At 37.4% G+C, this 12520-nt stretch overlaps 1 protein-coding gene across 1 annotated transcript in view; it reads left to right on the plus strand.

Annotated features, from left to right (window-relative positions):
- Nucleotides 1-12520, plus strand: part of MGA (MGA, MAX dimerization protein) — an 89871-nt gene that overhangs the window by 26764 nt on the left and 50587 nt on the right. Inside the window, exons 3-8 of the mRNA XM_012649125.1 lie at nucleotides 4413-5358; nucleotides 6280-6358; nucleotides 6480-6575; nucleotides 10165-10296; nucleotides 10542-10646; nucleotides 11687-12348. Coding sequence (XP_012504579.1) covers nucleotides 4413-5358; nucleotides 6280-6358; nucleotides 6480-6575; nucleotides 10165-10296; nucleotides 10542-10646; nucleotides 11687-12348 — 2020 coding nt within the window. The remainder of the gene's footprint in view (nucleotides 1-4412; nucleotides 5359-6279; nucleotides 6359-6479; nucleotides 6576-10164; nucleotides 10297-10541; nucleotides 10647-11686; nucleotides 12349-12520) is intronic.

Here is a 12520-nt window from a genome sequence, read left to right on the forward strand (position 1 = left end):
ATTTTTAGTTGTCCGATTAATTTCTTTCTATTTTTAGTAGAGACGGGGTCTCGCTCTCGCTCAGGCTGGTTTTGAACTCCTGAGCTCAAACAATCTGCCCGCCTCGGCCTCCCAGAGTGCTAGGATTACAGGTGTGAGCCATCATGCCCAGCTGAATTTAATTTTCAATATTTATTGTTAGTGTGTAGAAGTAGTTTTTTTATGTGTGTGTTGCTCTTGGACCTTGCAGTCTTGCCAAACTCATTTATTAGTTCTAATAGTTTTTTAGTGGATTCCTTAGTATTTTTCATATACAAGATCATGTTATCTGTGAAGAGATAATTTTGCTTCTTCCTTTACTATCTGGTTGCCTTTTATTTCTTTTTCTATCCTAATCATCCTGGTAGACTCTCTAGTACAATTGAGTTGAAGTGGCAAGAGCCGATATATCCTTGTCTTATTTCTGATTTTAAAAGGTAGTATTTTTTGTTCAGGCTGAATTCTCTCAGCTGTCTGAAAACGTCTTCAATTTTAAAGGCTTCTTTTGGTAGGTATAGGTTGGGAATTTTTTTCTTTTACCACTTTATGATGGGTCAAGTCTATTATGTTCTGACTTACATAGTTTCTAATGAGTTAGTCTAGTCAGTCTGTTCTCACTGTTATTCCTACCGTGTAATATGTCTTTTTTCTTTTGCCACTTTCAAGGTTTTTCTGTTGATTTTTAATTTGCTGCAGCCTTACCTTGATGTGCGTAGGTATGGCTTGCTTTTTTTGCATTTGTCCTCATTATTGTTTGCTGAATGTCTTGTATCTGTGGGTTAAAATTATTCACTTTTGTTAAATTTTTGTTCATTCTCTCTTCAATATTTCTCTACTTTCTCCTGTCTTTGGAAGTGCAGTTCCTAGTACGTTAGGTCATTTGATGTTGTCCCAGAGGTCTCTGAAACTTTTTGTTTTTCTCTGTTCTTCAGTCTAGGTGATTTCAAGTGGCTTATTACCACTTTAGTAAATTTCAACTCACTCTGATTTCAGCTATGTTAGAAGTGTGATTGGGCTCCTGTTTCTGGCAACCTTGTAACCTAAGCACTGGGAGACTACAGGTTCTCTCTTTTCAGGCCAAACTTCCTGTAGTACTACTGCTTATTCTACAGAAGTCATAATTGGGTGGTAGGGAGGACTAGTTAAAAAAAAAAAATTTTTTTTTTTTTTTTAAGACATAGGGTCTTGCCATGTTGCCCAGGCTGGTCTTGCACTCCTGGCCTCAAGCTGTCCTCCTGCCTTGGCCTCTCAAAGTGCTGGGATTACAGGCATGAGCCCCCTTCCCTGGCAAGAAGACTAATTTTAAGTTTGGGTTCCTCCAGCTTCTAGTATACCCATGCTCAGGCATTAAAAGTTTGGCTGGTTTCTCTGTGTTTCTGCAAAGATCCTCTGACTATAGCTGCTTTTTTCTCTTCTCACTTTATCTTCAGGCAGTGCCAAATGCTGCGCAGGATTGAATGCAGTAGCAATCTCTGGTCACCCAGAGAAGGCTGTTCCCTCTGGAATTCAGTTCATTTAGACTTATTTACGTCTAGAGGTTTTCAGTGGCTTTTAAAAATAATTTATCTAGTGTTTTCTCATTGTTAGGGCAGAAGTGATGGTCTTTTGTGATTCTCCACCATTCTAACTGGAGTTGAAAGTCCTCCATTGAAGGATTTTTGAGTAAGGTTAAGATCTTAAGTAAATTGGAGGAGGAACAAGTAACTAAATTCATGTAATGGTGCTTGTGCATATTTGAGATAAAGTTTTATAAAGACAGTGAGTTTAATTGGGCTAGCAAGTAGTGGAAAAAAATGGGTGCTTCATTAATGTTGGATTGGTGTTAGAAATGTATTTTATTGGACTGAGACATGAAAATAAAGTTTTATGTGTGGTTGGATCATGGAATATAATACAGGTTAAAGATGTGGCTGAAAGGGCTGAGGATAGATTATACTGGACTTTGAAAAGCACCCCAGGATATTTATACTTTTTTCTTTAGTTTCAGAAACCTTTGAAATGCTTTTGAACAGGAAAGTAAAATGAATGTAGTTCAATATTTTAGGAAGATAACTTCAGTAATAAAAGTAGTGGATGTATAATAACAGTGCCTAACTTACTTGGTATTTAATTAAATTGTCCGTGTTTATGTTCTGGCCCCCCAAGTCATCACTGCTTTCTTGACTTTTTGATGTCTTCAAATAGATTTAAAAAAATATTCTGAGAGAAAAAAACTTTGAAGCCTAGCTTTTCTAGTTTTAAATGGAGGAAGGTTGGTGTGCTATGAGCTATTTCACATTACTAATGAAAACTCACCTACTTAACTTTTTAAAAAGTGACTGATCAAAATATTTCAGTTGCACAAATACTATTTTCAGTGATAGACTTTGAAATGAAAAAAAAAAGTGTATAATCCTACTTTGTTGTATAGTATTTGTTAGTGAATATGTGTTGTGGGTTTGTATAGTTTTTCTCAAAGCCGTTTTCGTCCTGCTTTTCTTTGTTGTTAATATGCTGACTTGCATGGATGTATTTTGGGAAAAAATTAGAGGTGCAGAGATTAAAAGTTTTGGAATTTCTAAGAATTCTAATTCCAGCTGTGCTACTTTATGTAGAATCTTAGATAATTAACCTAATTCTTTTAGTCCTACCATATCCTCAAGGTACATTGGTACCATTTTTATGGTTTCAATGGCTAATTAGGGAGAGGGGAAAGCTAGATGTGTATAGTGTTTTTTTTTTAATGAATTATACACAATATATGTGGGTCAACTGCCTTCAGCTGCCATACCCTTTTATTTTGGAAGAATTAATGGTGGATTCTTTACATTTGGAGTGAGTTTTTCAGTTTTAAAGTTAAAAAATTGTCAGGCAACAATATCGTGAATATACTAAAAATCACTGAATTGTGGGCCGGGCGCGGTGGCTCACGCCTGTAATCCTAGCACTCTGGGAGGCCGAGGCGGGCGGATCATTCTGAGCTCAGGAGTTCGAGACCAGCCTGAGCAAGAGCGAGACCCTGTCTGTACCAAAAAATGGAAAGAAATTAATTGGACAGCTAAAAATATATGTAGAAAAAAAATTAGCCCGGCATGGTGGCGCGTGCCTGTGGTCCTAGCTACTTGGGAGGCTGAGACAGTAGGATTGCTTGAGCCTAGGAGTTTGAGGTTGCTGTGAGCTAGGCTGATGCCACAGCACTCGCCCCAGGCAAGAGAGTGAGACTCTGTCTCAAAAAAAAAAAAAAAAAAAAAATCACTGAATTGTGTACTTTAAATTGGTTAAGATGTTAGGCTTTATGTTACATGAATTTTATCTCAAACACAAAGGAAAAAATGAGCTGGCAGTTTTAAAGCCTTTTCCTGTTTATTGCAATTCTTAGTTGTGATGGAAGTATGTTTGCTTTACTGGGTTGTTAATCAGTGTATGGATTTTCAGAGTTTGATTTTGGGTCAGTGCTAGCTGACTTTCAAAATTGTGAGTTCACTGAAAAAATGCCTAAAATAAATAATTTTATAACATATCCTGCATTTTGATTTAATGATATTTTGTATATTTTTTTGTGAAAATTTGACAAAATATAAAAATGTTATGTTGATGTCGGGCGTGGTGGCTCACGCCTGTAATCCTAGCACTCTGGGAGGCCGAGGTGGGAGGATTGCTTGAGCTCAGGAGTTTGAGACCAGCCTGAGCAAGAGTGAGACCTCGTCTCTAGTAAAAATAGAAGGAAATTATCTGGACAACTAAAAATACATATATAAAAAAATGAGCCGGGCATGGTGGCGCATGCCTGTAGTCCCAGATACTCGGGAGGCTGAGGCAGGAGATCGCTTGAGCCCAGGAGTTTGAGGTTGCTGTGAGCTAGGCTGACGCCATGGCACTCTAGCCCAGGCAACACAGTGAAACTCTGTCTCAAAAAAAAGAAAAAAGTGTTGATAAACTAACTGCTTTTGAGAATCTTCTTAGGTTATAAATACAAGTGCTTTTGAGGAATGGCTCATGAAATCTGATGTGTTACTTACTTGGTTTCTTTTTTTTTTCTTTTCTTTTTCTTTTTTTCAAGACAGAGTCTCACTCTGTCACCCTGGCTAGAATATATAGTGGCTTCATTATAGCTCACTGCAACCTCAAACTCAAGCAATCCTCCTGCCTGAGTAGCTGGGACTATAGGCTTGTGCCATCATGCCTGCCTAACTTTTTCTACTTTTTGTAGAGATGGAGTCTCGCTCTTGCTCAGGCTGGTCTCGAACTCCTGAGCTTAAGTGATCCTCTCGCCTTGGCCTCCCAGAGTGCTAGGATTACAGGTGTGAGCCACTGTGCCTGGCTATAGTTTCTAAAAATCTTTTTTTTTTTTTTCTCTTCGAATCTTGTTTATGGATAGTTTTATATTTTTTATCCCTCCTTCCCTGTCTCTCCAGTCTTGTTGCTAACAATTTTGAAGATGGCTCCTGTATAGACTCACCATTAGACCCAAATGGAAGCTTCAATGTTGTCATTAAAGAGGAACCTCTGGATGATTATGACTATGAAGTTGGTGAGTGCCCAGAAGGGATCACTGTGAAACAGGAAGAGACAGATGAAGAGACGGATGTATACTCAAACAGCGATGATGATCCCATACTAGAGAAACAGCTAAAGAGGCACAATAAAGTTGATAACCTAGAAGCTGATCATCTGTCTCCTAATTGGCTACCAAGCAGCCCATCAGGTGTTGCTAAAGCGAAGATGTTCAAATTAGACAGTGGAAAGATGCCAGTAGTCTATCTGGAGCCTTGTGCTGTCACCAAAAGCACAGTGAAGATTTCTGAGCTGCCTGATAACATGCTTTCTGCATCTCGAAAGGATAAATCTATGTTGACAGAATTAGAATATTTGCCTACGTACATTGAAAATTCCAGTGGGACTGGCTTCTGCTTAGGCAAGGAATCAGAAAATGGTCTTAGAAGACATTCACCAGATCTCAGAGTGGTACAAAAATATCCCTTCCTTAAAGAGCCTCAATGGAAATATCCTGATATATCGGACAGCATTAGCACTGAAAGAATACTTGACAGTTCAAAGGATTCAACTGGGGACTCACTTTCCGAAAAAGAAGACTTGGGCAGAAAGAGAACAACTATGCTAAAGATCGCAGCAGCACCAAAGGCTGTGAGTGTTAATCAGAATGCCCCTCCAAATGTCTCTGGAAAAAGAGGAAGGCCACGGAAATTGAAACTCTCTAAGGCAGGGAGACCACCTAAAAACACAGGAAAATCTTTAACTGCTACAAAGAACACCCCTGTAGGCCCTGGGAGTACCTTTCCAGATGTGAAGCCTGATCTGGAAGATGTAGATGGTGTTCTCTTTGTTTCCTTTGAATCGAAGGTAAGATTGTAATTTCCAGCATTCTCTCTAAGGCTAATTAGTATTCTTGAGTTGTATACTGACTGGAAACTGAATCAGAATCTAGTTTTGTGAATGCTTCTATTTGTGAGAGAGTGTATGTGTTGTGTGTGTGTGTGTGAGTGTGTGTGTGTGTGTGTGTGTGTCTGCAGAATGTTTGGTTTAGTTAATATGTATCACTTAAGATATTTCATTTGAATAGACTTTAAAAATTATGTCTACTAAATCTCAGTTAAGTTTTGCACCGTTTAGCTGGATTTTTTTTAATCTTTGGGTCTTATTGGAATTTTCATGATTATGGACTTTAAAAAAGTGTAAAAATACATGACTAGTTTACTAACTTTAGGCATACTCCATCCTTTTCACCTTGTGCATGCCGTCTTCCACTTTGTTTTCATTGCTAGTAGTATAGTACCATTGGAGAACCAAATATTAATAGTCTGCTTTACACATTGATAATGTGTTTATTCTACTCCCAACTCTTCAACCAGATTATTTTTCTTTTAGATTTTTTTAGAAGACTAGTCTTTCATAGTTGGTTACACAGGTGTTGGACGTTTAATCCTTTCTACTTATTTTCCTCTCTTTGTTGGTTGGAGTAAGCTGTCTTTCTATAGGTTCTGAGATATCAGCGTGCAAATTGGCATAAATACAGTTTGAGGTCAGTTACCTGAGTATGATACTATATTTAGATTTTCTTTTTGCTTTTTTCGTTCTGATTATTAATGTAGAACATTTAGAAAATATCAAAAAGTATGAAAAAATTGCTCATGAGTTCTGTTAATTTAGAGTTATCATTGTAAACATGGCGTATTTTCCTCCTGGTTGTTAATTTTTCTTTTTAAATCCTGTTTTACTTTTAATGTGATATGAACTTTTTTTTTTTTTTTTTAATATATGTAGGAAGCTCTAGATATTCATGCAGTCGATGGGACAACAGAAGAACCGTCTAGTCTTCAGGCATCAACCACAAATGACCCAGGTATTATAAAACAGTATAAAACGAGATGTATTTGTGGCTTGGGCTCTGTTAGTGAAATGCAGTGTTCATACTTCTGTAGTGTACAACAGTTTATTTTAATCATCGTTTGTTTTGTGAGTAGGCTGCAGAGCAAGAATTTCCCAGTTGGAAAAGGAATTGATAGAAGATTTGAAGTCCTTGAGGCACAAGCAGGTGATACATCCTGGTCTCCAAGAAGGTAATAGTCTCTATAGTCTCTAGATGTTTCTCCTTTCCTTGGTGTTCTCTTTGTGGTGTTTTGTTTTTTTTTTTTTTTTGAGACAGTCTCGCTCTTGCCTTGGGTAGAGTGCAGTGGTGTCATCATATCTCACTGCAACCTCAAACTCCTGGGCTTAAGCGACCTTTCTACCTCAGCCTCCCCAGTAGCTGGGACTATACAGGCACACACCACCATGCCCAGCTAATTTTTTTCATTTATTTTTTAAATTTTTATTATTTTTTTTAACGTATTTTTTTGAGACAGTCGCGCTCTCTTGCCCAGGCTAGAGCACTGTGGCATCAGCCTAGCTCACAGCAACCTCAAACTCCTGGGCTCAAGTGATCCTCCTGCCTCAGCCTCTGGAGTAGCTACAGGCGCACACCACCACACTGGCTAATTTTTTCTGTTTTAAGTAGAGATGGTGTCTCGCTCTTGCTCAGGCTGATTTCGAACTCCTGAGCTCAAGCGAGGCAGGATCCCACCTCAGCCTCCCAGAGTGCTAGGATTACAGGTGTGAGCCACCATGCCTGGCTCCAAAGAACGACAATCCTTCAATAACTCTCTGCCTTTTCCTTTTTGATTACATTCTGAATGTGGTATTAAGTCAGTGATTAGCTGGAATTTTCCTTATAGCATATGCTTTTCCGGTCTATGTTTACTAGTTACATAGGTGTTTACATAACTATAAACATCTTGAGTATATTTTTGTGGATTCTTTGTATTTCAGTGGATTTAACTAGAAAGCATTTTTTTGCCATACTACATTACATTAAGTGAATCTGCCTTTGCATGAATCTAAAGCCTCTCTTTTTTAGTTCTATCTTTATGAATCTTTTTTGTAATGGTGTAAAAAGTAGCTTCTAGGCTGGGCGTGGTGGCTCACGCCTGTAATCCTAGCAGTCGGGAGGCCGAGGTGGGGGGATCTCCTGAGGTCAGGAGTTGGAGGTCGCAGTGAGCTATGATGAGGCCACTGCACTTCAGCTGGGATGACAGACCAAGACTCTGGCCCAAAAAAAAAAAAAAAGGAGCTTCTAATGTGGTTAAATGAGGCAAAAGCATTTAGGAGTATAATTTAGTTTAAACTGTCTTATGTAGAAAAGATTTTAGGCTTTTTCACAATATGCTTTCTATAAATTGTTCAGCTCTCATTTTCTGCAAGCTAAAGTTATTTATGCTCATTCATATGAAATCAGCTAAGTCCATGTCTTATATATCTGTTAGTTGGGGAAGGATTTTCTTGCAGGGCAAACATTTCAGGATAGTCTAGATAAGCTAAACTGGAAATTACTTTGAACAAGGTTTATGTACTATTGACCTTCCTACTTTATAGGGCTTTTAAGAAAATGTGTATGTGAAAAATAAATTTGGTTTTTTTGTTAGTTTTTAGGATTTGGTATCACTTTTTGGGGGGAAGTTCAGAATATACAAGTAAATACAGATAAATATGTAGGAAACACAGTCTCTAAATTTGATTGTATAAGTCTAGATTTTTTTATATGTCTACCTACTTGCTAGTATGGGTACATTTTTAATGACTTTATTCTTTCTATTTTCTCTGTAGGCAGCTATTCTGGCAGTTTTTGTCATTAATAATAAATAATATTTTTCTTCTCTTTAAGTACTATAGTATCTCATTTGATCCTTTGTTTAGGATTCATTTCTCACTTGAATTTCTGCAGTAGCTTTTTGTTTTCTGGTTCTACCCTCTGATCCCCCTCTTCACCTTTCCTAGGTAATTCCTGCTTATTCTAACTTATAACTACACTTTCAGTAGTTTTACCAGGTTGCCTTGGGCTTTTCAGGTCTGTTTCTTTTTATTTATCTCTTATAGGACTTATTTACCCTATTGTAACTTCTAAAAGTCAATTGAGAATATGTAACACTAATATTCCTTGAAGTCTGGGAAATGTCTTTTATCTCTCCAAGACCATCTGCATTACAGAGAAAGTGCAATAAGTTCTCAAAGCATACAACCCACTGTGGTGGATTGGTGTTCATTTTATTGTTGAGGAAACTAAAATTAGAAAGTTTAGCTCAAGTCATACAATTAAGAAATAGTAAAGATGAGATTAGACACCAGTTGTTTTGACTCATAAAACAATAAAAATGTATGTTTTAAAGAACTAGAATTGCAAACTAAAACAGAATAACCACCTTTTTTTTTTTTTTCTGTGACAGGGTTTCACTTCCTCACTTTGTTGCCCATTGCTATGATGGTGTCATCAGAGTTCACTGCAACCTAAAACTCTTGGGCTCAAGCGATCCTCCCACCTTAGCCTCCCAAATAGCTGGGACTACAGGCTTCTGCCAGCATGCCTGCTGGCTAATTTTTCTTAATTTTTTTGTAGATATGGAGTCTTACTATGTTGCCCAGGCTGGTGTCAAACTCCTGACCTCAAGTGATTCTCCTTCCTTGGCCTTCCAAAATGCTAGGATTATAGACATGAGCTACCAGGCCCAGCCATTTTAATTTAATTTAATTTATTTATTTATTTTTAAAGACAAGAGTCTCGCTATTTTGCCTAGCTTGGCTTTGAACTCCTGGGCTTAAATGATTCTTTTGTCTTAGTCTCCTGAGTAGCTAGAACTATAGGTGGGTGCCACAGTACCCAGGTTGCCATCTTTTGTTCAGATAAATTCTATGTGGAAGATACACAAATTAGCTGTAAGAATTTGTGCCTCATAACCTACCTAATGTCTTCACTTTTAGGGAACTAGCACTCTGTGAGCTTTTTATTGGAAACCTATACCTGTGACTTAATGGTTTTACTATGATACTTAGTACTTTGAACTCCTTTTGGCTTCAATTTTGTTGAAATTTAAGTTAAATACTTTTCCAAAAGATTTCCTCTTACCCTGTAAGTGAAGAAGTCATTATATTGATAGGCTCACGTAACCATAAGTGTCACTAATAATAACTAGAGAGTCAGTAGCCACTACAAGGCCAGGTGCTCAGTTTGTGGCAAGTTTGTATTAGAGACCCTAGAAAACGACCACAAAGAGTTAAAGCACAAAAGATCAGAATTGTGCTCTTTATGTATTAGTTATCTATTGTTTACAAAGTTACTATACACTTAGCAATTTAAAACAATATATTTACCCTATCACAGTTTCTGTATATGAGCAATCTGGGTATGGCTTAGCTGGTTCCTCTGCTTAGGGTTTCACAAGGCTACAATCAAGATGTTGACCAAGCCTACTTTCTCATTAGAGACTTGAGTTTTCCTCAGCTTGTTAGCAAAATTTATTTCCTTGCAGCTCTCACAAGATGGGTGCTATATTCTTATGTTATCACATACATAATAATCATGTACACCCTGTTCTGTTTCCTACATTCCATTGGTTGGAAACAAACCACAGGCCCTGCCCACAGTCAAGGAGGGGGTTACACAAATGTAATACCAAAAGGTGTGGATCATGGGACCACCTTATAAAGTGACTCTGCTACTGTTTATTTTTATTTCATCATTTTTGCTCTTCACTGTCTTCTTTATTGACTCCCCTTCACCAAAAGGTTTAAAAAAGAAAAAAGGGAGATAATATGATTTATGATCCTTTTTTCTTATAGTGGGCTTAAAATTGAATTCAGTGGATCCAACAATGAGCATTGATCTTAAATACTTGGGAGTACAGCTACCTTTGGCTCCAGCTACTAGCTTTCCTTTTTGGAACCTTACAGGAACCAACCCTGCCTCTCCTGGTGAGTGTGTAGCTTATGTAAAGTGAAATACTATTTTTTTTTACTTAAAGTTTAGGTTATTTGTGATATGAATAAAAAGCTACCTTTATTGGAGACATACAGGATATTCTAAGGTAGCTCTTTTATCTGTTGGCATGGTATTAATAAGTGATTTATATATTTTAGATAAGGTCTTATTAATTAAATAGATCTATAATATTGACTTGCTAGAATTTTGGTCATCTCTTTTATTTTTTCTTTTATAGATGCTGGATTTCCCTTTGTTTCTAGGACAGGGAAAACCAATGACTTCACCAAGATCAAGGGATGGAGGGGAAAGTTTCATAGTGCTTCTGCATCTAGGAATGAAGGTAATCAGTGTTTTTTGTTTTTTGTTTTTTTTTAATTCCAAATGTGGTTTGAAACATACAGCCAATACTTTTTGTTAAAAGTAAGGCTTGGTTGTTTTTCTTTATTCCTTCTCTCCATGCTTTAAAATGCACTGAAAATAATTGTCTTGCCGATTTTTATCTGTTAACCGATTTTCCTATAGCCGTGACCCTGGGGTTTAGTCCTTAATTGTGTCAGGCTTAAATAATCCCTGCAGCCTTTTTAGCTGTATTTCTCTTATTCCTACAGTTACAAAAAGCATCATTCTCAAACATTATTTTAGAACTGTATACTTCAAAGTAGACTTCTAATCTAGGCATTTGTGTGCCTGTTGGTCTCCTTTCTAGCGCTTTTCATTTTTCCTTGCACTTGTTTGCAGTTTATATTTTAACCGGGTAAATTTACCATTTGTCCAAAATTGTTTTTCTCACCTTTGAATCTTTGTTCATTGTTGTAACAGTGTAGTACACGTCTCTCTGCTGAACTTAATGTTTTTATTCCTTAAAAACTAAATATTATACTCCTTTTTTGTGGCCATCCTTCTTCCCTAGCGTTTTTATCAGACTCGACCTACTCCGATCACTTAAATAATGTTTTGGCATTCTGTTGAGGTCTGCTTTGATTTAATTCTGTTTTTTGCTGTTACGTTTTTACTTACCCCTGGTCTAAACAGTTAGGTCAAAAGTTGTCAAAGGTTGAAGACTCTTAGGTTAATTACTGTTGTTAGCACTTGGCAAAAATTTGTGCTCAACAAATTATGCATTTTGATAATTTTAGCGTAAGATAATTTTTGAGAATGGATTTTAATGTAGTTGGTGTTTGAGACGAGAGAATGTATTTTAATGTAATTAGTGTCTGAGACTCAATCTCTTCACTTCATTTTCTATTTTTACTTCTTTCTGAGGAGGGATAATGTAAAAGATTCAGCAGCTTGTAGCTCAATACTTCTGGCCTTTTTTAAAGTGTGTTTTTCTAAAGATCTGCCCTAGATTTCTTTAAGTATCTTGTGTCTTATTTCCAGGTGGAAATTCAGAAAGTTCACTGAAAAACCGTTCTGCTTTCTGTAGTGATAAGCTAGATGAATACTTGGAAAACGAAGGCAAGCTGATGGAAACAAGCATGGGTTTCTCTGCCAATGCTCCCACATCTCCTGTGGTATACCAGCTTCCCACCAAGAGTACCAGCTATGTACGAACACTTGATAGTGTACTAAAGAAACAATCTATCATTTCCCCTTCTACCTCTTACTCTTTGAAGCCTCATTCTGTACCTGCTGCCTCTCGAAAGGCAAAGTCTCAAAACAAACAGGCAACTTTCAGTGGCCGAACTAAATCATCTTATAAATCCATTTTACCATACTCCATTTCACCAAAGCAAAAACACTCTCATATGATTCTAGGAGATAAGGTTACCAAGAATTTTTCAAGCACTGTCTCAGAAAATCAGGTGAATAACTTTGTTGTGCCAACTTTAGATGAAAATGTATTTCCAAAGCAGATTAGTTTGCGTCAGGCACAACAGCAACAACAGCAACAGCAACAAGGAACTCGCCCTCCGGGCTTGTCTAAATCTCAAGTGAAACTAATGGACCTGGAAGACTGTGCACTTTGGGAAGGAAAACCAAGGACCTATATCACTGAAGAACGAGCAGATGTATCCTTAACAACTCTGCTTACGGCCCAAGTAAGTATCTGCTGTTTTCCAGAAGCATATAGTGCTTGGCTTGAAAGAGTGAAGTTAGTGAGGGGAAATGCAAATGGGGCTTTTTGGCAGGATGATTAGCTAGTTTTCAACACTTAGTTACCTTGGTGACAACTAAGGAGCTGTCTTCTCCATTTGTTCTTCTTTACTAACT

This window comes from Propithecus coquereli, unplaced genomic scaffold (assembly GCF_000956105.1).
Source record: "Propithecus coquereli isolate 6110/MARCELLA unplaced genomic scaffold, Pcoq_1.0 Scaffold3, whole genome shotgun sequence".
NCBI classification, from domain to species: Eukaryota; Metazoa; Chordata; class Mammalia; order Primates; family Indriidae; genus Propithecus; species Propithecus coquereli.